General features: G+C 34.6%; 1 protein-coding gene across 10 annotated transcripts in view; it reads left to right on the top strand.

The window, feature by feature from the left end:
- Positions 1–27006, top strand: part of LRBA (LPS responsive beige-like anchor protein) — a 729491-nt gene that overhangs the window by 63464 nt on the left and 639021 nt on the right. For all 10 annotated transcript variants that reach the window (XM_072724802.1, XM_072724799.1, XM_072724798.1 and 7 more), the window contains exons 3-5: positions 12323–12554; positions 12768–12868; positions 19635–19730. In XM_072724802.1, coding sequence (XP_072580903.1) covers positions 12323–12554; positions 12768–12868; positions 19635–19730 — 429 coding nt within the window. The remainder of the gene's footprint in view (positions 1–12322; positions 12555–12767; positions 12869–19634; positions 19731–27006) is intronic.

Here is a 27006-nt window from a genome sequence, read left to right as displayed (position 1 = left end):
AAAGGAAGTTCTTATATCCTCATCTCAGAGGATATGCATTAATTGAGATATATAGTAGTTCATTTAATCATCACAACAACTTTAGGAGATGGGTGCCATTTTCACCCTAGTTCTACAGATGAGGAAGTGAGCCATAGAGAGGGGACTATCCTGCCCTTGGCCTTACACTTGATATTTGGTAGAACCAGAAGTCAAATCCAGTCTTGCTCCAGAGGATATGCTCTTTAACCACTGTTCTCCTAAGAGGAACTATGTTTCTGAAAACTCTAAAGGTTTAATTGTTTATGGCTAAGGATCTTGAACAAATATAGTTTGGGAGTGACCCATGAAAGTATTTTACTCTCATTAAAATTAAGACGTCACATTAAAAGGTAAATAATATTTTACTTATCTGTCATTGGTGATACTTGATACTGTGTATCTGTTTTCTGTTTTACATCCTTATTGTGTAGCTTTCTTTCCTCAGTTATGATGGGATACATCAATTGCATACAATTTGATTTTTGTGAGTAATGTATAAACTAAGAAGCATTATTTTTTCATGTCTGATATTCCAGTGCATACTGAGAGGATTAAAATTTCTTATTTTTCCTCCCCTTCGATTTAAAGAAAATATATACTTACTTTGAAACATGGAAATGTGTTATAAATGTATATAATGTATGATTTTGAAAGTAAAATCTTTTGTAGCCCTGTCTTCCAAGATAATCACCACTAATAGTCTAATGTATATTCCTCACGCTTTTTCTATGGACATTCTGTCATACGTAATGCATAAATATGATATGTGTATGTTAAGGGTATATAAAATAGACCTTTGGCTGATTGGGAAAATCCTTATGAGGGTGAAACCAAATATCACTATCTTTGAAGGAATTTTGGAGATAAGAGAATACTTGTAAAACTTTATAGAAAATTTAAATTTTATTAAAAATTTCTTATTGAAATTTCAGTGAATTTTTGTACATTTCGTATTTAATTCAGAGAATACTTTCTGGCAGTGTGGAATAGTACATTGCTCTTGTGGTCACTGAATGCATCTTAGTAAGCTTCTCTTTCAGCTGATATTGACTGAGGAGTAAGATATTATATTGGCTGACTTTCAATAAAAGGTTGTTGTAAAGACTGATGGTTATGTTGCCATCAACATATTGAACTTACTTTCTTTTCTTACCTTCTTCACAGTAAGGTAAAGCCTAACTGTGTTTGCTCAATGTTAGGAATGATCTTAAATTATAAGTAAGCTAATCTCTTACTATTCTGTATTTTGTTATTTATTACTTATATACAGTAAAACTCTGCCATAATAGGACAGGTGGAGTCTAAGAATTCAGTTGTGTAAAATTTAGGATGGGGTTATCTCAAGATTAAATTCAGTAATTTTTGTTTGTGTTTTAAAAAGCACAAAAGTAAAATAACAGTGAAATTTAGTGTTATACACAGCTGAACTGAGAAAGTGAAATGATTAGGATCATTTTCTCATACTTTTCTCCTCCATTCATTGAAGTTTATTCTACCACTTGAGATTTTTGATGGCAGAGAGTGGGGCAGAAGACAGTAACCAGTTGTTTGAATTCATTTATCACAGTCTTACCCTATTTGTAAACACTTTTTTTTCTTTAAAAAAAGAATATAATGTTTTTCCTGCAGTTTTTTCCTGCAGTTTTTAAACTCATATTAATGACAGTCTGTTTTCCTATTATTTCGTTATTTGTGTTCTCAATTATTTTTGTGTTATTAATCAGTAGTTTTCTTAAAATTAGTTAATATAGCATTTAACTCTTACAGTAAGAAGTACACATTTTTTTCCCTCAGGTGTTTGATATACATATAGAGATTTTTACCACAAAATGGCTGTGTTTGAGAGCGAATGTATTAAGTCCAAATGACTCGTCCTTTTCATATTACTGATACTGTTATGCTGATTATTTATTTAGGTTGTTAATATACTTGGTAGTAGAACCATTTATCACCTAAACTTTAGGAATGCCTGAAGTGATGTGTAAGTGGAAGTTTAGCTGAAACTAAGCAACATCCTTTGGCCTGATACTGACCCTGAAGCTGAATTTTCACATTCCTTAAATTAAATATTATTGTATTATTAAGGAAATGTGATCATTCTGTACCTAATGTTTAGTAAATTTGGTAGTAGGTCTTGAATGTCTTGACATGCCAGCACATATAGATTTATTTTCTTTCTTTCTTTCTTTTCCTTCCTTCCTTCCTTCCTTCCTTCCTTCCCTTTCTGTCTGTCTGTCTGTCTATCTATCTATCTATCTATTTTAAAAATTTTATTTGAGATTTTTGATGGCAGAGAGTTTTGATGGCCAGGCGTCCTGATATATATTCTTTTTAAAGGCTACATGATATTCCCTCTTACATGGGTGTACCATTGTTTATATATCTGTTTCTGTATTGGTGGATATTTACGCTGTTTCTAATGTTTTATTTTTATAAACACTGCTGCAGTTTATATTTTTATATCTTTTGAGCTTTTCTGTATATAATTTTGTAGATGATATTATAAGTGGTTGAATGATTGGATCTTGCTTTTGCTGAGATCTGTATGCCTCCCAACTCTCAGAGTGATTGGCTTTTTGAGATGAAAAAAGAACTGTGCAGTATCCAGGGTTATAGAGTGTAACTTCATGCCAGAATTCATACTATTAGCTATTCTTGTTTAGAATTTTTTCTTTGTCTTCTTCTTAATACAGAGTATTAGGATACAGTTTTAAAGCCTGGGTATATTTTTTTCTCAATTTCATTTTTCTCTTCACATTGCCAAAATTCTTCTCTTGCCATAGCTACTTTTTTCATTGATACTGTCTTTTCAGTTTTGTGTAGTTTTTTTCATTTCTTAGATATTTGAAACTGAAATTCACTCAGCTTAAATGATCTTTAAACTTTATGTAAGATAGTTCCTAGCTGGGCATCTGTTCCTATATATTTAAACATTTAGCATAGAATATTTGAGATAGAAAATATTTTCTGATTAACTCTCAAATAATAATAAAACTCAGTGAACAGAGCTTCTGTATTATTAAAACATTTTGATTAGTAGAGATTTAGCATATTCTGCTGAGCATTATTCTTCTACTTAAAAGAATATGTATTACAGTAAATTCTTACCACAATTATAGACCCCAACAAATTTTTTTGTTATTAGACTTTAAAACCTACTTCTTGGGACACCTGGGTGGCTCAGCAGTTGAGTGTCTGCCTTTGGCTCAGGGCATGATCCTGGTCTGGGGATCGAATCCCACATCGGGCTCCCTGCATGGAGCCTGCTTCTCCTTCTGCCTATGTCTCTGCCTCTCTTTCTGTGCCTCTCATGAATAAATAAATAAAATACTTAAAAATAAAACCTACCACTTATCAGAACTTACATTGTTTTGTATAAATAAATTTAATTGCTAAAGTCTTTTTTGATTCTAGAATATACACTGATATCTTTGTGAAACTTTGGTATTATATCATTTATTGCATTAAAATGAGCCTTCTTGAAATATTTTATTATTTTGACAAATGTAATAATACAACAGCAATTGTTTATTTAAAGATATGTAATTCATGGAAAAGAATTGCTCTACAACTTATTACTTCTGTTGTGTGTATTCAATTTAATTATATTTAGTTATAACTGTGATAAAATGATTTTTCTAAGGCACAGAATGAATTGTAGTCACTTAAGTTAAATGTTCAGTTCTGAATCATATTTAAAACAAGGAGTTGTCCAAGATAGCTTGTTCTGATAACTCTTTCATTTATGCACCATTTCTTGAACATTTATATATCAGTTAGGTTTGTGTTCTGTAAGCAATGGAATACAGATCTAAAAGCAACTGCATAAAATGGAGGTTTTATGTTTTTCACATAACAAGGAAATTGAGGTGGACAGTTGCTGGTATTAGTGGTTCTGCTATCTTGATAAGGCTTCAAGAGCTCAATACTTTCTACCTTTCCTTTTATCTTTCTTAAGGTATTGGCTTTTTGTCTGTGCTTCTAAGCCTCATGATATCAAGATGGCTGTTGCACCTTTGGACATCACATCATTGTTCTAGGGAAGGAAGAAGGTAGAAGCGCAAAAGATTAGGCTAGCTACATATGTTTTCTTTTTATCAGGCAAGCCAAAGTCTTCCAGGAACACCTTTCAGCTCTACTCACATCTTATTGTCCAGAACTTCTCATGGCTGTTCAGATGCTAAGGATGCTGGAAAAGTGCATTTTTCTTTCCAATCTTTGTAGTGGCAGAAAACAAGAGAGGAAGGGTTTTAGGTATTTGGGTTGTGTAATGTTCTTATACATAAAATTAATAGTTTTTAAAATAACTAATTGCTGTTGCATTTCATTAAAATTTTTTTTTTTTTTTTAAAGTAAGCTCTATAGCCAACCTGGCCTCACAACCCTAAGATCAAGAGTTGCATGCCTTACCAACTGAGCCAGCCAGGTGTCCATTCATCACTCTTGAAATAAATATATATTCACTCATCAGTTACAAGACTTTGGGGAAGAGATGCTAGGTTAGCCAGTCTGAATTACTTGTCACAATCTATTAAATACAGTTGTTGTACAGTGTCAGAAGCATAGTTCAACTATATTAGTACCTTGTGAGTTTAGGCAAGTTATGTTTCAGGTTCCCCATCTATTAAGTGAAGATAATAGGTTTTTTTTTTTTTTGAGAGGTAATTAAAAAATGATAATTCATGTAAAATGCTTAGCATAGTACATAGCTTACAGTAGTCACTCTGCATGTATGTTATATTGTTTGCATTTTAGAATTATTTTAAGATTAAAAAAATTGTAGTACAGAAATCTATAAAAAAGTTTCTCCCAGCTACTATTAACTGATTGATTTGTAATTATGTTATCTTGTAAATTTGTTATCTGTTTTTTTTTTTAATTTTATTTATTTATTCATGAGAACACACAGAGAGGATTGAGAGAGAGAGGCAGAGACACAGGCAGAGGGAGAAGCAGGCTCCATGCAGGGAGCCGACGCGGGACTCGATCCTGGATCTCCAGGATCACGACCTGGGCCGAAGGCGGCGCTAAACCGCTGAGCCACCCAGGCTGCCCTGTTATCTGTTTTTGTGTAACAAATTATCCCAAAACTTTGTAGCTTAAGTAGTAATAAATCTTTATTTTTTTTAAGATTTTATTTTTATTTATTCATGACAGAGAGAGAGAGAGAGAGAGAGAGGGGCAGAGACACAGGCAGAGGGAGAAGCAGGCTCCATGCAGGGAGCCCAGTGTGGGACTCGATCCCGGGTCTCCAGGATCCCGCCCTGGGCCGAAGGCGGCGCTAAACTGCTGAGCCACCAGGGCTGCCCGCTTAAGTAGTAATAAATATCAGCTCACAGCTTCTGTGAGTCAGGAACTTGAGAGCAAATTGGATGGACAGTTCTGGCTTAGGACCTCCCATGAGGTTGCATTTCAGATGTTGGCTAAGGTTGCAGTCATCTGAAGGCTAAATGGGGCTGGAAGACCTGCTTCCAAGCTTCTTACATGATTGGCAAGTTGGTGTAAGCTATTGACAGGAAACCTCAGTTCCTCTCCAAATGGGCCTTTTTACATAGCTGCTTAAATATCTTCATGACATGGTGACTGAATTTTTTTCTTAGAATGAGTAATACAGGGGAAGCCATTAAATTCTTAATGACTGAGCCTTGAATGTTACATGTTATCCGGCTGAACTCTCTTGGCACATTGCACAGCCCTAATTAATTGTGGGAGGACATCTTTCTTACTGGACTTGTAGACTGGATTGTAGAGAAAGGGACAAGACAGTTTGATTACTTTTGATTGTTCATACTTTCTTTTACCCTAAAGTAATCTTAAGATGTCTGTTTCTTTGACTAATAATTATATTCTGTGAATCATAGAAAGGAACTTATGAAAAACAAATAGGTTGCTTTAAACCATTCACTTGAAAATTTGAAAGACCTATCAAATGTTTGCCTAAAACATAGATAATTCTATGATATTCATATCATTTTCAAGAACACAATTATATTACATTATCCAGTGTTTCTCAAAAAAGCTTTTGAAAATTGTCATTTGAAAAGCTCTTATCTCGGGACACCTGGGTGGCTCAGTAGTTTAGTGCCTTTGGCAGGATCGGATCCAGTCCCATATTGGGCTCCCTGCAGGGAGCGTGCTTCTTCCTTTGCCTATTTCTCTGCCTCTTTCTGTGTCTCTCATGAATAAATAAATAAAACCTTAAAAAAAGAAAAAGAAAAAAGCTCTTATCAGAAAAAAGAAGAAAAGAAAAAAGATTCCATTGTCAAGTAAATTTTGGGAAATCTATGCATTGGTTATATATCTTTTTGAGACCTGTAATATACAGTAGCATATCTTTGGGAATCCTATCCTGTAAACATCTCTAGCCTTGTTTAATCCAGTATTTCACAAACTTCATGGAAAGCTTTTGCTTAATATTGCTTTTGTAGACATAACATGTAGTTCAGTGAAATTTTTGAATTCTTATGAAAGGTACAATGAATAGTGTGAGAGAAGATGTTACTTGCTATTTTCTAGTACACATGGGGATTTTGAAAACTATAAGGATGATAGTTTATTATCAGTAACACATGCTTTTTGGCTAATTCATAGATACTGAAGTTTTTCTTTTAATTTCCTTGTATTCAATGACTTTGTCACCTTAATTCTACATTGTTGCCTCTAGTGGGAGGATCTTACTTTTCTCTTACCTTTGATCAAGTGGCAGATGATTTGATATATGTATTTTTAAGATTTGCTTTAAACTTTAGGTTTATTAAGACATTCAGGTAAATTCACCCTTTTTAGGTGTATGGTTTTATGAAATTCAATTTGACAGATGGATGTATTTGTGTATCCAGTACCACAATCAAGATACCAAAAATTTCATTACCCCACCAAAAGTCTTCTTTTGTTTTGTTTTGTTTTTGTGGTTACTTCTGTGCCTCTATCCCTAGCCCCTAGAAACCACTGATCCAATTTCTCTCCCCATACTTTTGCCTTTTCCAGAACTTCATATAAATGGAATCATATACGAGGTGTAGCTTTTGTCTAACTCCTTTGACTTGACATAATGTTTTTGATATTAATTTGCATTGTTAATGGTATCAGTAACTTGTTCCTTATTTTTGCTGATTAGTATTCTATTGTATGGTTGTACCACAACTTGTTTATCCATTTACTAGCTGGTGGACATTTGAATGTTTATAGCTTTTGGTTATTATGAATAAAGCTTCTGTAAACATTTATGTACAGATCCTTATGTGGACAAATGCTTTATGAAATGGGTTGTCAGGATCCATAGATCTTTCTGCTCTGTTGTATTCAACATGAAACTTATGACATGGATTCCAAGATAGCTATTTTGCAGTTAGAAGAAAGAGGAAAGTAGCAGAGATAAGTCATGTTCTTTCCTTTGACAGTAATAGCACAGACATTGCACATATTACTACTTGTCCTCATTGGTCAGAATTTGGTGACATGGCTGGTAACTTCAAGGAAATCTGAAAGGTTATATATATATATATATTTTTTGCCATATGCCAAACGAGAAACTCTTATTATGGAAGAAGAAGAAAATAAAAATTGAGATACATTACAACCTGTGCCACAGCATTGTAATTTCCCCTCAACTTCTCCCTATTAATACGTTTCTAGTGACTGTAAACATGTATAGGGTCTCACATTCACTTAGGAATGGATTCCTAGGGATAAATTGGATACCTTGACATTAGCACTTTTAAAAAGTAAATACATTTTTGAAGGATGTACATAAATAAAAGAAGCTTACTCTTTACTTGGCTTGTTTTATAAATGAATAGACAAGTCTAGAGATAAAAGATGATTTGTCTCAAGACGTAGAAAATCTAATTAGGGAAATAAGCTGTGCTTGTACTCTGTCCAGTTTTTCTGCTCTACCTTACTCTGACCCCATCTTTGAGGAAAAATTTAGCAAGATTCCAGGGGAAATATTGCTTTACTTTGAAGTATTTGAAGTATTAGAATTTTCTATATTATAGTCTTTCCAGTTTTATAAATCTTCTGAAAAGAAGATAATTATTTTTGGTCCATACGTACTTCTTGATTTTCTGAAAATACAGGTGATTTAGGTTTAGTGACATTTAATTTTAGCTTAAGGTATTTTATTACTATAACTACTGATGAAAGTCATCATCATGCCCAATTAAAATCTTACATCAAAACTTGTGAAGGTTTATTTGAATTCTTTGACTGATATGCTTTAAAATTTCTATAATTCTGTACATTAAACTATAACCTATAGAAAGCATGTTATGCCACCCTGAAGGTTGCTATAAACATTGTTTATGAAGTTCAGGCCAAGACTAAAATATGTTGAAATGGAGAGTTGTGAAAAATGTTCTATATACCATAGGAGACCAAATCATGCTAAAATGCAGAAAAAGACTATACATCAGTTTCTAGGCTACATTATTCAAAAAAATACAACCATAAAAAAGGTAATAAGATTACATTTTCACATTTCACGGCTAGTAAAGTGCATTAGGCTGCTCAGATATTCATAACTTACTGTGACATTTGGGAAGATTACATTTTGTAGTGCAGAGCCATTACTACAGCTCAGATAATAACTAGCCAATGCCTAGACTTGGATTATGATCCTTGTCATTGAAAACAAATTTGTGTTTTGAAGGTTGATCAGCTTCAAATAACTATTAGAAAGGGTTAACATGACATACTGTAGACCCTGTGCATGCTTTTTAGGTATAATAGATATGCATGTATATAGTATATCAAATATGCCACACATTTGTATGTACCAATTTCTGCCATCAATTTTCTCCTTGAAAGGTATATTTTATAATATTTAAAGCAATGGAGAAATATTTAAAACACCTGTCCGGATACTGCTCTCACAGTATAAACTTAATTTAAAAGCTGGTGAAATATTTGGGTTTTTTTGGAAATTACTTTCAAACATTAATTCTGTAGTTTCTTGGAAGGGTGGTTACTGGTGGAAATAAACACAGATTAAAATGGAAGATTGATGTGAGTAATATTAAGGTGAAGGTAGGGTCTCCTAAATTAGTTGCAACTAGATTTTTGACCTGTTTAGACCTGTGTGGAGTATGTCCAAACATGTATGTACTAAAAACTCTCCCTTTGTTTTTTCCCCCCAGATGCTTCGTTGCCTTTTCAGAGGCAATCACTGTTTAGTTTGTTGTGTATCATTCTTACCTATATGCCTATATATACATGTTTTGGACTCAAATTGTAGCATACTGTTCATATTTTTTTCCATCTTGATTTTCTTACCTAAACAATGTATTTTAGAGATCTTTTTCATGTCAAGTGGAGCTGCCTTAATTCTTTTCATTGGGTGCATCATATCCCATTATATAGTCATATTCAACTTTATTAACTATTACCTGACAACGTTTTTTTGGGGGATTGTTGCTTTTATTTTCTGTTCAAAGTGTGTTAAAATGAAGTTCTTGTATCTAATAACATCACTACCTAAATGTATCTGTAGAATAAATTTCTTGTTAAGGTAGCTATTTGTGTGTGGTTCCTCTATTTAACATAATTCCTTTGAGATTGATTGATTGATTGCAAGAGGAGATTGATTAATATTGGTAACTGTGTCAGTAGTTCCAATACTAAATACTTTTCTCATTTATAGTAATTTTTCACTTGAAATACTTGGTTTTCCAATATATATCACAATCTCAAAGTAATTATAATTTAAATTCCTCCATTCTGGTATTTATGTATTGCTGTCTTTTGACTAAATGTATCTTCTGTGCTTCCAGAATAATATCAAATGATAGTGATTACATCCTAATCTTCTGTCTGACTTTCATGAGACTCATTCCAGTTTTGCTATTTGAGCATGATGCTGGCTTTTCACATGTGATTCATATATTTTATTATTAAAGGAAGTCTTTTATAATTAATAAATGTAATAGAGTATGATGGAAGTATAAAACCATCATTTAGCAATGCCACTGTAATAACAGTTGCAGGTAAGATCTATCAATGGATGCATAAAACTGGAATACACGATTTGGTTGTGTCTTAATCTGTTATGAGCTATTGGATTTTATTTGGCAAAATATGACAATAACCAAGATACTTGCATGGTCTCAAGGTGTTTTTCACAAGATGTATAATAATTTAAACATGAAATATAGTAACTTTAAAATGGAAAGAATCAGACAAACACTATCTTAAACAAGTGATCAAAATTAACTTTACCAATAGTGAGGAATATTTACATTAGGTACCATTGAAATGATATACTAAGGACATAAGTCACTTCTGGGATACTTTTGCTAAAAATGCATAGCCTGAATTTAAATTTGAAAAAATATCCATATTGGAAGAATATATAAAATATCTGGCAAATATGCTTCAAAATATGCTTCCAAGTCATGAAACTTAAGGAATGCCTGTGTAACAGTCTCAATATGGAGAAGACTAAAGCATATGGATGCTGATCATGGGTCAGAAAAAAGGACTTTATTTAGTGTGACAGGTGGCAACATTTTAGTAAGATCTGTGGATTAGTCAGTAGTCTTTTATCAATGTTAATTTTATGGTTTTAATGATTTTATTATGATTCTATAATATACTCACATTGGGAAAATGTGGAGAAAAGATATACAGGAATTCTATACCATTATGCAGCTTTTTAAAATTTGAAATTATTTTAGGATAAAATGTTAAAGACAGAACAAGCAGATAATATTTACAAAACGAAATAAAGTGTTTTTATGTAGTTAACAGAATTTTTGGGTGGACAAGGTAACTAAACGTGTACTTTACAGCCAGGACCATGTAGCTACAATTGGCCCAGGGACACCAAAGGGCTCTTTTAGCAGAAACCTAGCTCTTCTTTCCATATGCTAGGTGTTACTGATGATACAAAGAATTGTACAATCAAATCTCTGCCAGAGCTTTTTCAGAAGAATCAAGTGCTTTTACCACTGCACTAGCCAGGAATTCCTATCTCCATAGCAAATGCCTCATGTTGTTCATTTTTCTATTTTTTCTTTCTCTTGCCAATGTGTATCTTGGCAGGACCTGGGAAACATCAATCCTTGGCTATAAGGAGTTTTAATTGATTTTATTCTGAACTTCCTCTGCTTTTTTGAAGTAAACTCCATTTGGTTATATGTTATCTTATGAGATGTTGCATTTTGTTTTATAAAGTTCACTTTCTCCTAATTTTTGACCACTTTTTGGGTTTAATGCATAATGAAAACCAAGACATTCAGAAGGATACGAGTGTAGGTGAATCATGTATGTAATATTTGTGGCAGATATCTTTTAGAAATATAGTTAATAAGGATAGTTCTACAAAGGTAATTCTAAAAGTATTTTCATTCCTTTAAACAACTGGGATTTGTTAATATTTAAAAAAAACTCTCCTCGGTGTGAGAGCTTGCTGTGGGTAAGATGGCATTAAGGTGATAGATCAGTATATCTTTATCTGGATGGATTTTTTGATAGTATAAATGAAATAAATTTTCTTGATTAGTACTTTGGGTGTATAATTATATTTAAGTTATCCTAATTATTGACAGGGAAGGAAAGAGGATCACAATCGGTAGGTAAAATAAACTAGGAATTTGGCAAATATAAACTCTTAAGTTCTGTGTCCACTTTGAGCAGTTTCAGCTTTTCATTTCTGTTGTGAGCTGGTGTTTTGTATAAATAGCAAAGCACCTCTAGGTTGCTGTGGATAGTTTACAGAGTTCATAATTCATAAATACTGAATTAGAAGCAGTTATAGCTTCTATAGCTATAGCTAAAAATTATTTTTATTTATTTTTTTAAAGATTTTATTTTATTAATTTTTATTTATTTATGATAGTCACACAGAGAGAGAGACAGAGGCAGAGACACAGGCAGAGGGAGAAGCAGGCTCCATGCACCAGGAGCCCGACGTGGGATTCGATCCTGGGTCTCCAGGATCGCGCCCTGGGCCAAAGGCAGGCGTCAAACCGCTGCGCCACCCAGGGATCCCTATAGCTAAAAATTAGATCTTTATTGTTATCAGGGCAGTAAGTAGTGATTTACCTAAGACATCCTGTGTTTGTTTCTGTTGAAAAATACTTCCATTTTTATATTGTAAGTCTTCCTTGACTTTGTGCTATCTTAACTTGAAGGTTTCTTTAGAAGCTTTAATCTTTAGAGCTGTGTGTGTGTGTGTGTGTGTGTGTGTGTGTGTGTGTGTTTATGGACCCTTTTTTTGTAGACGGTAGAGAAGATTAGGAGTGTGTTCAAGTTATATCAAAAAGCACTAATGTTTTTAATTCTCCCCCTCCCCTTTTGGAAGTTGGTAGGAGGGCAGTTTGATTTGGAAATGAATTTCATTATCCAAGAAGGTGAGAGTATCATCTGCATGGTGGACCTATTAGAAAAATGTGACATTACTTGCCAAGCAGAAGTCTGGAGCATGTTTACAGCAATTCTGAAGAAAAGCATACGAAATCTTCAAGTCTGCACTGAAGTAGGCCTTGTTGAGAAAGTGCTTGGGAAAATTGAAAAGGTTGACAGTATGATAGCAGGTAAGATTTTTTCTGTAGTACAGTGGATATGAAGAAATAAAATTTGATTCTTAGATACTGTATTTCTCTTATTAATATTTATTTCAGAAATATTTAAGCATCTAACATGTGCATGGAACTTTAGTGTTCAAACTCTTAAATAAGCACAGTATATTTTAATTGTTGAAGAAATATAAATTGTTTAATTGTTTTATTGTTTTCTTTTGTTTCCAGATCTTTTAGTTGACATGTTGGGAGTGCTGGCTAGCTATAATTTGACAGTTCGAGAACTAAAGCTATTCTTCAGTAAACTTCAAGGAGATAAAGGACAATGGGTAAAAAAACTGAATACTCTTTGATAATTGAAAGTATCCCTCTCCTCAAACACATTAGTGGCCTTTAAACAACTGTTATTATTATATTGGGGTAAATGTCAAATTGAAGGGAAGAGATTAATTAAAATAGTGTTTAGGTCTCTATAGCTACTTTTGACATGATCCTGACATAGGGGCAGACTAAGAGAACTGGGTGTTCCAGGCAGGGTAATGCTTGGCCCTACTTCAAATTGTTAGTCTTCAAATATACATTTAATATTTATTAGAGGTAAAGGGTAAGGACAGAAAAGGAAAAGTGTTAGGTAGCAACACCTAGGTTCTGTTGACCTGAGTAGTTTAGCTGGAGTCCTTAAACTTGAATAACCCACTCAGCGAACATAAGTTATTCAGTTAATTGGGTCTGCCTTCCACAGATTCAATGTAGTAGTCCTTTTCAATGAATAGAGTTAACGGTCAATTTATTTTGAACTCCAGGTGTCTTAGCAAACTGTTTCTTCCTACCACTTGGTTACTTACCTCTTAGAGGAATACTAATCAATATTTTCTCCATTTTTGTTGCATTTCTAGGCTTATTTTAGTGCCCTTTGAGATCATTGCCCACAGCACTACTCACCATACCTGAACCTTAATATAGCTGTGTTGGAATATATCTAAATTGGTACTTTGCAATTGTACTTAGTTTATTGTGTTAAAGTGGCTAGACTTGAGCTTCTATGTATTAAGCTATAGTTTTCTTGTTACTTTTAAGATTTCATCATTGGGGGTGGACATGTAATTCTTGATCTTAGGGTCTTGAGTTCAAGTCCCATGTTGGGTGTGGAGCTTACTTTATTTTTTTATTTTTATTTTTTAAAAGATTTATTTATTTATTCATTCATGATAGAGAGAGAGAGAGAGAGAGGCAGAGGCAGAGACACAGGCAGGCTCCATGCGGGGAGCCCGACGTGGGACTCAATCCCGGGACTCCAGGACCGTGCCCTGGGCCAAAGGCAGGCGCCAAACCGCTGAGCCACCCAGGGATCCCCCTGGAGCTTACTTTAAAAAAAAGATTTCACATAGATTGTTACCAATTTTATTATATTTCTTGGTATGGTTTACCTTGTGTTTATTCTGGTATCTGTGTGTTTATAATTTTCAGCAAAATTGGGAACATTATGGTCATTATTTCTTCAAATATTTCTTGTCCCTGCTTGCTTTTTCTGAAACTCTAATTACATGTATGTTAGCTCTCTTGAAGGTGTCTAGTAGGTTACTAGATCATTTCACTTTTTTTTTTTTTTTAGCCTTTTCTCTTCGTGCTTCATTTTAGATTGCTTTTATTACTGCATTTTTAAGGTAACTGCTCTTTTCTTCTGCAGTGTGTTGATTCCAGTTAAATTTTCAGATTTCAGATTTTTTTAATTTCTAAAAATTCTCTTTATTTCTTTTAAAAAGTATCTTTTATTTTCCCTTATTTTCATTTAAATCCTTAGGACTGTTGAGCATGTTTATAATAGTTGATTTCATATTATTTTATCTACTAAGTCTATCATCATTTTCTAGATCATTTTTCTACTCACTGATTTTACTTCTGCTTATAGGTCATATTTTCCTTGTTCTGCTGCTAGTGATTTTAGATCCAGTGATATTAGATAAGTGGATTGTTCCTTGTTGAGTGCTGGATTTTGTCATATCCCTTTTCAGATTTTAGACTGTTTTTGAAGGCAGATAAATTATTTGTGCAATGACTTTACCTGCCAAGGTAGTTTAAAAGTTTTCTTTTGGTCAGGTCTAGATTAGCTGTTTTTCTAGGGCTAGTTTAGCCTCCTTCAGGCCTGATTCTTTTAGTGTCTCTGTGAATGATCTTCAGTCTCAGATATGAGATAAGAAGTAGTCTAAGACTGTGGTCTCTACACAGTGTCTAGAAGGGCTTCAAATAATTTTTGGCCCTATAGTAGCTATGGGAATTCTTTTACTTAGAGGTGTTAATATCTTGGCCTTACCTTGTTCAGTTTTATGGTAGGCTTGAATAGTTTGGTATTAATCCAAGGAGTCAGTGCAGATTTTTGGAGCTTCTTGTCCACATAGCTCTTTTCTTTGTAGTACTCTGCCTTGAAGCTTTTATCTACTTCAGACTACCCATATTCCAGTTTCTGCCTTATCAAGTCAATGAGACCTTCAAATTCTATTTTGTTTCCCTCTTCCTATGCAGTGATAGAAATTACATCCTGGTAGAAAGTGGGGTAATCTCATGGCTCATTTTGTTTCCTTTTCTGAAGTATAGTCTTCAGCTACCTCTTCTGTGTCTGAAGATAGGTTTTGTTTCATACATTTTTTTCCAGCATTCTTGTTGTTTATGGTGAGTTGATAAGTCTAGGTCGTGTTACTGTATCATGTCCAGAAGAGGAAGTACAGATCTTCAGCTTACAGTGGGGTTGTGTCAAAAGTTGAAAATGCATTTAATACCCTACCAAACAACATAGCTTAGCCTAACCTATCTTAAATGTGCTCAGGACACTTATATTAGCCTACAGTTGTGCCAAATGATGTAACACAAAGTCTGTAGTACAGTGTTGAATATCTCATATAATTTATTGAAAACTGTATTGAAAGTGTAAAACAGAAAGGTTGTATAGGTATGGAATGGTTGTGAAGTGTAACCCTTGTTATTGTGTGGCTAACTGGGAGCTGTAGCTTGCTGCCACCACCGAGTGTCATAAGAGAGTATTGTACTGCATATTGCGTGTCACTAGCCTGGGAAAAGATCAAACTTCAAATTTCAAATACTACTTCTACTGAATGCATATAGCTTTCACATCATTGTGAAGTAAAATCATAAGTTGAACTGTCAGAAGTCAGGGACTGTCTAGATACTGGTTTCATTTTACTTTTGATTTATATTCAGTGTATTTATTGTGAATATATAATTAATACATTTCTGTTGGTGAATATAGAAAACTCAGAAAATAGCAAAGGATATGAATAGATGTTTATTTATAGTCTTAGAAATCCTACAACCAAATAAACACAAAATCACTAATAATTAGAGATGTTCAAATTAAAACAATATTGATATGTCACTTTATATCTATTAGTATCAAGGATTATAAAGTTGGATAATAGCAAATATAGTTGGGGGATAGGATTATTTTATTTAATTTTACTTTCTGGGGAGGGTCAGCATTTGTATTTATTAGCTGATTCACAGCTTTTCTGTGTTTCAGCAAGTTAAGTCTGCATCAGTAGTTGAAACAGAAAATTATTTGATTCACTAATTATAGTTTGAGAACTGTTTTAACACCAACAGTAGCAGTGTTAGCACAAGATAGACCGTAGCCTACATTTAAACTAGCTTGAAACAGAATTCTCTAAGTCAAAAAGGGAGGGATGCCTGGATCACTCGGTTAAGCATATGCCTTTGGCTCATGTCACTATCCCAGGGTGTTTTCCATTGGGCTCCTTGCTCAGTGGGGAGCCTGCGTCTCCCTCTGTCTGGTACTCACCCAGCTTGTGCTGTCTGACAAATAAATAAATAAATAAAATCTTTAAAAAAAAGTTTAAAAAAATAAAAAAGGACATGGTTATGCCTAAGTGACAGAATTGATGGGATTGATGTCTTTACCCTTGTCACTTGCTATGATGGGCACATTAGAATATTGAAGTGTAATAATAATTACCATGACCACATGATTGCATCTAAGTTCTGAGGCTTATATTATGTGAATGTTAGCTTACACATTTTGTAGTTACATGCATATTTTGATTTTTCCTATTTCAAATCCCATCTTTTGTTCCAGTTTTTACTTTACCTTATTTTTTTTCCAAATCTTTATTTACATTGTAGTTAGTTAACATATAGTATAATACTGGTTTCTGGAGTAGAATTTAATGACGCATCACTTACATAAAACAAGGTCAGGGTTTTTTTGAACCTGTGTGCTAGTGGTTGGAATGAACACTCACTAACCAACCTTGAATAATCTACCACTACTTAGTCACATAAATTATAGCCATATCCAGTGACTTGGAAATTCTCACAGTTTCATAAGGAAATATGCATGAAAGTGTTCACTGAAACATTATTTTTGGTGGCAGTGAATTGTCACCATGGAGGCTTATCATTAGGAGAGTAGACTAGGTAAAATGTATTGGATACATAGAGTAGATTATTATATAGCAGTTAGAATCCATGTAAAAGTTAATATAAATAGATGCAGGAAGCAGGAAGAAAGAAACATTCAAATATCTAATCTAATATTATTTAAATTACAAGTACAATCACACAAAAACATTATTGAAAAAGATTAAATATGTTCATACAGTTGCTTATGTGATTGGCAGTAGAATGAGAATGGGTTTAGGGAATTAAGGGAAAAAATAATGAGCTGTTAATAAAACGAGCAAGGCCTTGAGGTGCCTGACTGGCTCAGTTGGTGGAGCATGTAACTCTTGATCTCAGGGTTGTGAATTTGAGCTCCACGCTGGGTGTAGAGATTACCTAAAAATAACATTTTAACACCCTCCCCCAAACCAAAGAAGTCCTCAGACATTCATGGAATGGTTCTCTAAATGGAAATGCTATAGTATTGTATTTCTGTTTTTGACTGCAGAGTTATTTTTGGTTACTTCATTTTGGAATTTATTTAAAAAATCAATATGATTTGTTATTACACTTTTATAATTGAGCAGTGTGGCTAATTGAAAAATTTTTGATCACTTAACATTTAGGTAAAAGATTGCTGGACTCTTTTAGACATTTAGTAGATAGAGCAAGCCAGTGATTTAATTTGTGGTGTGACCCTATTTATAACTTTTTTAAAAAAGATTTTATTTATTTATTCATGACAGAGGGAGAGAGAGAGAGGCAGAGACATAGGCAGAGGGAGAGCAGGCTCCCTGCAGGAGCCCAATGTGGGACTCCAGAGACCCCAGGATCACGCCCTGAGCCAAAGGCTGATGCTCAACCGCTGAGCCACCCAGGTGTCCCTGTTTAGAACTTTTAATGAAGAAGAATGTACTACATTTTATCCTGTTTGCTTCTAAACTGATTAAAATGACAATGTATATATGATTGTTGTTTAGTTTTCCTTGTAAATAAATCTTTTTCATTTTAGCTGTTGGTTGTTTTGTATATTAGAGGAGACTTGTAGATCAAAGAGGCATTAAATAAATGTAATGTTGGGAATCTCTGGGTGGCTCAGCGGATTAGTGCCTGCCTTCGGCCCAGGGCGTGATCCTGGAGTTCCAGGGTTGAGTCCCACATCAGGCTCCCTGATTGGAGCCTGCTTCTCCCTCTGCCTTTGTCTCTGCCTCTCTCTCTGTGTCTTTCATGAATAAATAAATAAAATCTTAAAAAAAAAGTTACAACTTTTTAATATGTTATGTAGTAAAGGTAATACTGTAGAATAAAACGACAGGGAGATTGGATCCAGTCTCAGAGGTCAGGGACAACTGCCATGAGGAAGTGACCATTAAGATGAGCTCTAAAAGATAGGTAAGATTTATTTAGTTGATAGGGGAGGGAAGTAGGCCTAGTGAGAACATTTTAAGCACAAGGAATAGTTTGTGCTCAGGCCCTGTTGTGGGAAGAAGGCAGAAAGAGCTTTGTGGGTGGAATGCAGAGAGAGGGAAAGATGGAAATGCGGAATGAGGCTAGTGAGGTAGATAGAATATCTTGTGGGCTATGTTAAGGGTTTTGGTCTTTTATTTATTTATTTTTTTAAAATATGTATTTCTTTAATTTTTTTTAATTTTTATTTATTTATGATAGTCACACACACACACACACACACACACACACAGAGGCAGAGACATAGGCAGAGGGAGAAGCAGGCCCCATACACCGGGAGCCCGATGTGAGATTCGATCCCGGGTCTCTAGGATTGCGCCCTGGGCCAAAGGCAGGAGCTAAACCGCTGCACCACCCAGGGATCCCTGGTCTTTGTTTTAAGAGCACTGGGAAGCTATAGGAGAAATAGCATAAAAGAAAGCTGAAAGTTTAGTGGTTAAAAGTATAGGCTCTATAGTTAGAGTCAGTTTTTTTTTTTTTTTAATTTTTTTCTTTCTTTTTTTTTTTTTTTTTATTTATGATAGTCACAGAGAGAGAGAGAGGGGCAGAGACATAGGCAGAGGGAGAAGCAGGCTCCATGCACTGGGAGCCCGATGTGGGATTCGATCCCGGGTCTCCAGGATCGCGCCTTGGGCCAAAGGCAGGTGCCAAACCGCTGCGCCACCCAGGGATCCCTAGAGTCAGTTTTGATCAGAGTCTTTTCACTTGATGCCTGTGTGACCTTGGACATACATACATATTCCTCTGTCTCAGAGTCCTCCTCTATAAAATGGGATGATAATAATAGTACTACCTCTAGGGTCCTTATAAGGTTAAAATATTTTTATTGTTTCTTTGAAAACAGTCTTTAACAGTGTAATATAGGAAACATAATTTGTGAAATTAAAAAGTGTTTTAAAGAGGGATGGGTAGTGGGTTGATATAATTTGTAATTTTAAAACTATTTTTGCTGCAGTGTGGAGAAGTTTCACTTGTCAGTGGATATTGGCACATATTTATCAAACACCTCATATGTTCTAGCATATTGCAAAAAATGGCATAGAGTACATTTTGTTTCTTTGAGATAGTGAAAATAATATGCTTTTTCTATGCTTTTAGCTAACAGCATTATTTGGTTATTCTTGAGTATATTAAAAGTTACTTTTTTATTTATGTTTATGGTGAATTTTTTGTTTATGGTGAATTATATGTTTAATGCATTGTTAATTATTTTCATAGCCTCCACATGCTGGGAAGTTGCTGTCTGTGTTAAAGCATATGCCTCAGAAGTATGGTCCTGATGCCTTTTTCAACTTTCCAGGAAAGAGTGCTGCAGTAAGTAAATTTTAATAAGGAAATTTCTTGGAGTTCTTTCCTTGGCTTCCAGAAAGTACAGCCCTGTAAACTTACCCTGACAGGTTCAGTGTTAAGTAGAAACTTCTTTGAACAGCTTAACTTACTCCTTATAGTGGGTATTTGTGTTACTTTTCCCTGTTGTAAAGGTGAAGAAATACAGGCTCAGAGAAGTTAAGAAAGCTGCCCATTTATATAGCTTGGGGCAACAAAGAAGTAAGAACACAGTTCTTTTGAACATAAATCATGTTGTCTTTAGAATTTATCTCTACATTCTCAAATAGATGTTTATGTGTGACACTTTCACTTTCTGTCTTATTAAACATCTTTCTTCAGCCTTGTATTTCCCCAAAGGGTGTTTCTTTTGCACCTCCTGTTTAGAATGAGAATAACTCTGAAACTTTCAGGCAAGTTTTCCTGATTTGTGAGTTTCCAAATTATATCAGTTTCAGCATTTTATTTATTTATTTATTTATTTATTTATTTATTTATTTATTTATTTATATTTATTTATTTATTTTCAGCTTTCTTATAAGCTGTTAATCAGTTTGTAAATAAGACATTGGGAGTAATATCTGCAATGTTTCAAATGTTACAGGAGTGCATTGTAAAATGTATATATGTTATTTATGGAAACTTTTTTTTACCTCAGATTGCATTCCTCTGCCTGTTACTAGCAAAAAATTTTTTTTTTTTTTTTGCAAACACACGAGGGTTTATTTACAAACTCGAGCTTGGGTCCAAGTATACCCGACACAGCGGAGCAGGGACTTGGACCAGCAAAAATTTTTTTGAAGATATTTCAGCCTGTGCTTTTTCTGAGATTATTTTTGTTTTTTGTTTTTTGTTTTTCCTTTGTTTCTCATAATATCTTATTTGCTTTTTAGGCCCTATGTAGTCAGGTAATGCCTGCAGAAAGAAAAGAGTGTTTTAAAAGGACTTTTGTGATACTTGAATGTTTTACATACAATACACAGCTTTCTTGGGAAAGTTTGTTGCTTGGATTATTTTTCCTTTATAATTTTTCCTTATTAGGCATTGTAGATTTGAAGCTTTCCAGGATAACTTTACTTTCTTGGCATTGATCCTGTGATTTGCTTCTAATATAAGAAGTAGTCTTATGAGATTTACCTTTTTAAAATGCATGTTATAATTTTTTATTTATTAAGTTTAAATTCTAGTTAGTTAACATACAGTGTAATATTCAAGTGTACGATTTAGTGATTCAAAAGTTCTGTACATCACCTGATGCTCATCCAACAAGTGCACTCCTTAATCCCCATCACCTATTTAACCCATCCTCCTGCCCCCCTGCCCTCTGATAAACATCAGTTTGTTCTCTATAGTTAGGAGTTTATTTCTTGGTTTGTCCCTCTCTTTTTTCCCCAGTGATTATTTATTTGGATTCTTAAATTTCCCAAGTGCATGAAATCGTATGGTATTTGTTTTTCTCTGACTTATTTTACTTAGCATGATACTCTGTAGCTCCATCCATGGTGTTTGTTATTTTTTGTGGCTGAGTAATATTCCATTATATATATATATTATATATATATATTATATTTATCACAACACATCTTCTTTATACACTCATTAGTGGATGGACATTTGGGATTTTTTCAAAATTTGGCTATTGTAGATAATTCTGCTATAAACATCAGGGTACATGTTAGTATTTTTCTATTCTTTGGGTAAATACCCAGTAGTGCAATTGCTGGATTGTAAGGTCGTTCTTTTTTTTTAATTTTTGAGGCCCTTCCATACTGTTTTCCAGAGTTGCTGCACCAGTTTGCATTCCCACCAGTAGTGCCAGATGGTTCATCTTTCTTTACATCCTTGCCAACACTTATTCTTTCCTATATTGTTGATTTTAGCCATTCTGACAAGTGTGAGGTGGTATCTCATTGTGGTTTTGGTTTGTATTTCCCTGAAGATACATGATGTTGAGGATCTTTTCATTTGTCTGTTGGCCATGTGTATGTCTTCTTTGGGAAAATGTCTATTCATATTTTCTGCCCATTTTTTTAATTGGATTGGTTTTTGGGCATTGAGTTTTATAAGTTCCTATATATTTTAGATACTAACTTTGTATATATGTCATACACAAATATCTCTTTCCATTGAAGGTTGCCTTATAGTTTTGTTGATGGTTTCCTTCGCTGTGCAGAAGCTTTTTATTTTGATGTACTACCAAAGGTTTATTTTTGCTTTTGTTTCCCTTCCCTTAGGAGATATATCTCGAAAAAGTTGCTGTGGTCAATATCGAACAGGTTACTGCCTGTGATCTCCTTTAGGATTTTAATGATTTCCTGTCTCACATTTAGGTCTTTCATCCATTTTGAATTTATTTTTGTATATGGTGTAAGAAAGTGGTCCAGTTTCATTTTTTTGTATGCTGTTGTCCACTTTTCCCAACGCCATTTTTTGAAGAGTCTGTCTTTCATTCCATTAGATAATCTTTCCTGGTTTGTGGAAGATTTATTGACCACATCATTGTGGGTTCATTTGTGGGTTTTCTAGTCTGTTCCATTGATCTGTGTCTTTTTTTTGTTTTAAGATTTTATTTATTTAATCATGAAAGACACAGAGAGAGAGAGAGAGAGAGAGAGAGAGGCAGAGACACAGGCAGAGGGAGAAGTAGGCTCCATGTAGGGAGCCCGATGGTGGGACTTGATCCTGGGTCTCCAGGATCAGGGCCTGGGCCGAAGGCGGTGCTAAACCGCTGAGCCACCTGGGCTGCCCTATGTGTCTGTTTTTGTGTCTGTACTATACTGTTTTGATCACTACAGCTTTGTAATATAACTTGAAGCCTGGAATTGTGATGCCTCCAGCTTTTCTCTCTCTCTTTCTCTCTCTCTCTCCTTTTGGATTTTATTTAATAGAGTGAGAGAGCGCTCATGCAGGAGCAGAGGGAGGGGCAGAGGGAGGAGAAGCAGAGTCCTTGCTGAGCAGGGATCCTGGGGACTCCAGGATCATGACCTGAGACTAAGGTAGACTCAACCAACTAAGCCACCCAGGTATTCCTTCAGCTTTGCTTACCTTTTGCAGGGTTGCTTTGGCTATTCAGGGTCTTTTGTGGTTCTGTATGCGTTTCAGAATTCTTTGTTCTAGCTCTGTGAAAAATGCAATTGGTATCTTGATGAGGATTGAATTAACTCTAGATTGCTTTAGATGGTATAGATACTTTACTAATATTTGTTCTTCTAATCCATGAACATGGAATGTTTTTCCATTTCTTTGTGTCATCTTCAATGTCCTTCATTACTGTTTGATAGTTTTCAGAGTATAGATCTTTCATCCCTTTGGCTAGGTTTATTCTTAGGTATCTTAATATTTTTGGTACATTTGTAAATGAGTTTGATTCCTTAATTTCTTTTCCTGCTGCTTCATTATTGGTGTATAGAAATGCAGCAGATTTCGATACACCGATTTTGTATCCTGTGACCTTACTGAATTTATCACTTTTGATAATTTTTTGGTAGAATCTTTTGGGTTTTCTGTATAGAATATCATGTAATATGCAAATAGTGAAAGTTTGACTTCTTCCTTGCTTATTTGGGTGCCTTATATTTTTTTGTGTTATCTGATTGCTATGGCTAGGACTTCCAGTTCCATGTTAAGTAACAGTGGTTTGAGTGCGTATCCCAGTCTTATTTCTGATTGTAGAGGAAAAGCTCTTAAGTTTTGACCCATTGAGGATGATCTTAGCTGTGAGTTTTCATATATGGCCTTCATTATGTTGACATATGTTCCCTCGAACCTTACTTTGTTGAGCATTTTTGTCATGAAAGGATGTTGTACTTCATTAAATGCTTTTTCTGCATCCATTGAAAGAACCATATGGTTTTCTTTTTAAAAAGATTTATTTATTTATTTGAGGGGGGGCCAGGGGTGAGAAGGGGCAGAGGAAGTGGGAGTGAGAGAGTCTCAAGCAGACTCCTTGCTAAGTGTGGAACCCGACATGGGGCTTGATCTTAAGACCCTGAGATCATGACCTGAGCCGAAATCAAGTCTGGTGCTTAACTGACTGAGCCACCCAGGCACCTCAGGATTATGTGGTTCTTATCCTTTCTTTTATTAATATATATCTTATTTTTTGATTTGTGAATATTGAACCACCCTTGCAGCCCAGGAGTAAATCCTGCTTGATTGTGGTGAATAATTCCTTTAATGTACTGTTGGATTAAGTTTGCTAGTATTCTATTGAGAATTTTTGCATCCATGTTCATCAGGGATATTGGCCTGTAGTTTTCTTTTTTAGTCAAGTCTTCTTTTTTTTTTAAGTTTTTATTTATTTATTCATGAGAGACACAGAGAGCAGAGACACAGGTAGAGGGAGAAGCAGGCTCCCTGAAGGGAGCCCGATGTGGGACTCGATCCCTGGACCCCGGGGATCACACCCTGAGCTGAAGGCAGATGCTCAACCATTGGGCCACCCAGGCATCCCTTAGTCAAGTCTTTATCTGGTTTTGGTATCAGGGTAATGTTGGCCTTATAGAATGAATTTGCAAGTTTTCCTTTCATTTCTATTTTTTGGAATAGATTGAGAAGAATAAATATTAACTCTTCTTTAAATGTTTGGTAAAATTCACCTGTGAATCCATCTGACCCTGGACTTTCGTTTCTTGGGAGATTTTTTATTACTAATTCAATTCTTTGTTGGTTATTGGTCTATTCCAGTTTTGTATTTCTTCCTGTGTTGGTTTGGTAGTTTATGGTTGTCTAATTTGTTGGCATATAGTTTTTCATAATATTCTCTTATAATTGTTTATATTTCTGTGATTTTGGTGGTTATTTCTCTTCTCTCATTTGTGAATTTACATATTAGGGTCTTTTTTCTATATAAGTCTGACTAGGGCTTTAACAATTTTATTAATTTTTTCAAGGAACGAGCTTCTGTTTTCATTGAACTGTTCTCTTTTTTAGTTTTTATATAGCATTTATTTCTGCTCTAATCTGTGTTAGTTCCCTTTTTTGCTGGCTTTCAGTTTCATTTATTGTTTTTTTGCTCCTTTAGTTATAAGTTTAGGTTACTTATTTATATTTTTCTTGCTTGTTAACGTAGGTCTGTATTGCTTTCTACTTCCCTCTTAGTCCTGCTTTTGCTACATTCCAAAGGTTTTAGACTACTGTGTTTTCATGTTCATTTTTTCCATATATTTTTTTGTTCCTTTTTGATTTCCTGGTTGACCCAGTCATTGTTTAGTAGCATGTTCTTTCACCTCCGTGTATTTGGTCTTTCCACATTTTTTCTTGTGGTTGACTTCAAGTTTTATAGCATTGTGGTCAGAAAATATGTGTGGTATGAACTCAGTATATTTGTACTTGTTGAGATCTGAGTTGTGACCTAGTATGTGATGTATTCTGGAGAAAGTGCCATATGCACTCGAAATGAATGTATATTTTGCTTTAGGATGGAATGTTGATGGAATGATGAATATATCTGTTAAATTCATCAGAGCCATTGTTTCCTTGTTGATTTTCTGTTTAGATTATGTCTCAATTGATGTGAAAGGGTGTTAAAGTCCCTTGGTATTATTGTATTATTATCAATTAGTTTCTTTATGTTTGTTTTTAATCGTTTTATATATTTGAGTGCTTTCATGTTGGGTGCATAAATGTTTACAATTGTTCTTGTTGGATTGTCCCCTTTATTATGATATAGCGCCCTTCCTCATATCTTGTTATAGTCTTAGGCTTAAAGTATACTTTGTCTGATATAAATATTGCTATTCTGGCATCTTTTGATTTCTTTTTGCATGATAAATGTTTCTTTATCCTCTCACTTTCAGTCTGCAGGTGTCTTTAGGTCTAAAATGAGTCTCTTGTAGGCAGCATATAGATGGGCCTTGAGTTTTTTGTTTTCTTTCTAAATTTTTATTTAAATTCTAGTTAGTTAATACATAGTGTAATATTGGTTTAAGGAGTAGAATATAGTGATTCATTACTCAATACCCAGTGTTGGAGAACCCTGGGCTCAGTGGTTTAGCGCCTGCCTTCCGTCCAGGGCATGATCCTGGAGACCCAGGATCGAGTCCCACATCAGGCTCCCTGCATGGAGCCTGCTTCTCCCTCTGCCTGTGTCTCTGCCTCTCTCTTTCTCTCTCTGTGTCTCTCATGAATAAATAAATAAAACCTTTAAAAAAAATACCCAGTGCTCATTGTAACAAGTGCCCTTCTTAATATTCATCCTCTGTTTAGCCTACCCCCCCCCCCCCATCCACCTCTTACCATCAACCCTCAGTTTGTTCTCTATCCTTAAGAGTCTCTTAACATTTGCTTCCCTCCCTCTTTTTCTTTCTTTTTTTTTTTCCTTCCCTAAATGGGTCTTGCTTTTTATCCATTCTGACACCCTGGGTCTTTTCAGTTCTTTATTTATTATTATTATTATTATTTTTAGAGAGAGAGTGCATGAGTGGCTTAGGGCAGAGGCAGAGGGAGAAGGAGAGGGAGAATCTCAGGCAGCACCATGCCCAGCCCTGATGCTGGGCTCAATCTCACAACTCTGAGATCATGACCTGAGCTGAAATTAAGAGTTGGATACTTAACTGACTGAGCCATCCTCTTTATCACTGTATTTTTGCAAATTTAAGTATAATGTCTTGGTGTTGTCCTGCTTTTGTTGATTTTGATGAGAGTTCTCTGTGCCTTCTGTATCTGGATGTCTGTTTCCTTCCCTAGATTAGGGAATTTTTCAGGTCTGATTTCCTCTAATGAATGTTCTGTCTCTTTTCTCTCTTTTCTTCTTTGGGACTCATATAATAAAAATGTTATTATTTTTGATGGAGTCACGGAGTTCCCTAAATCTATTCTCATGTTCCATAATTATTCTTTCTCTCTTTTGTTCAGCTTCATTATTTTCCACTAATTTACTTTCTGTATCACTTATTCATTCTTTTACTCCCCCAGCCTTGTGTTCATTGCATCAAGCCTGTTTCCCATCTCACTTACTGCATTTTTCATTTGTTTTTTTAACTCTTTTCTCTTTTAACTCTTTTATCTCTTAAGTGTCTCCCTGAAATCTTCCATTCTTTTGTCAAGTCCAGTGAGTGTCTTTGTTATTGTTATTTTAAATTCTCCATGAGACACATTACTTATATCTGTTTCCCTTAGATCTCTCTCTGGGACCTTACGTTGTACTTTTATTTGTGATGAATGTCTCTGTCTTGGCATTTTATCTAAGTCTCTGCCGTCTTATGTTAGAAAAGCCCATTATGTTTCTTGCTTCTGAGAGTAATGGCTTTATGAAAAAGAAATC

Source organism: Vulpes vulpes, chromosome 10 (genome assembly GCF_048418805.1).
Source record: "Vulpes vulpes isolate BD-2025 chromosome 10, VulVul3, whole genome shotgun sequence".
NCBI lineage: Eukaryota > Metazoa > Chordata > Mammalia > Carnivora > Canidae > Vulpes > Vulpes vulpes.
The sequence above is the reverse complement of the archived record's forward strand: the minus strand, read 5'-3'. Positions and strand labels throughout refer to the sequence as shown.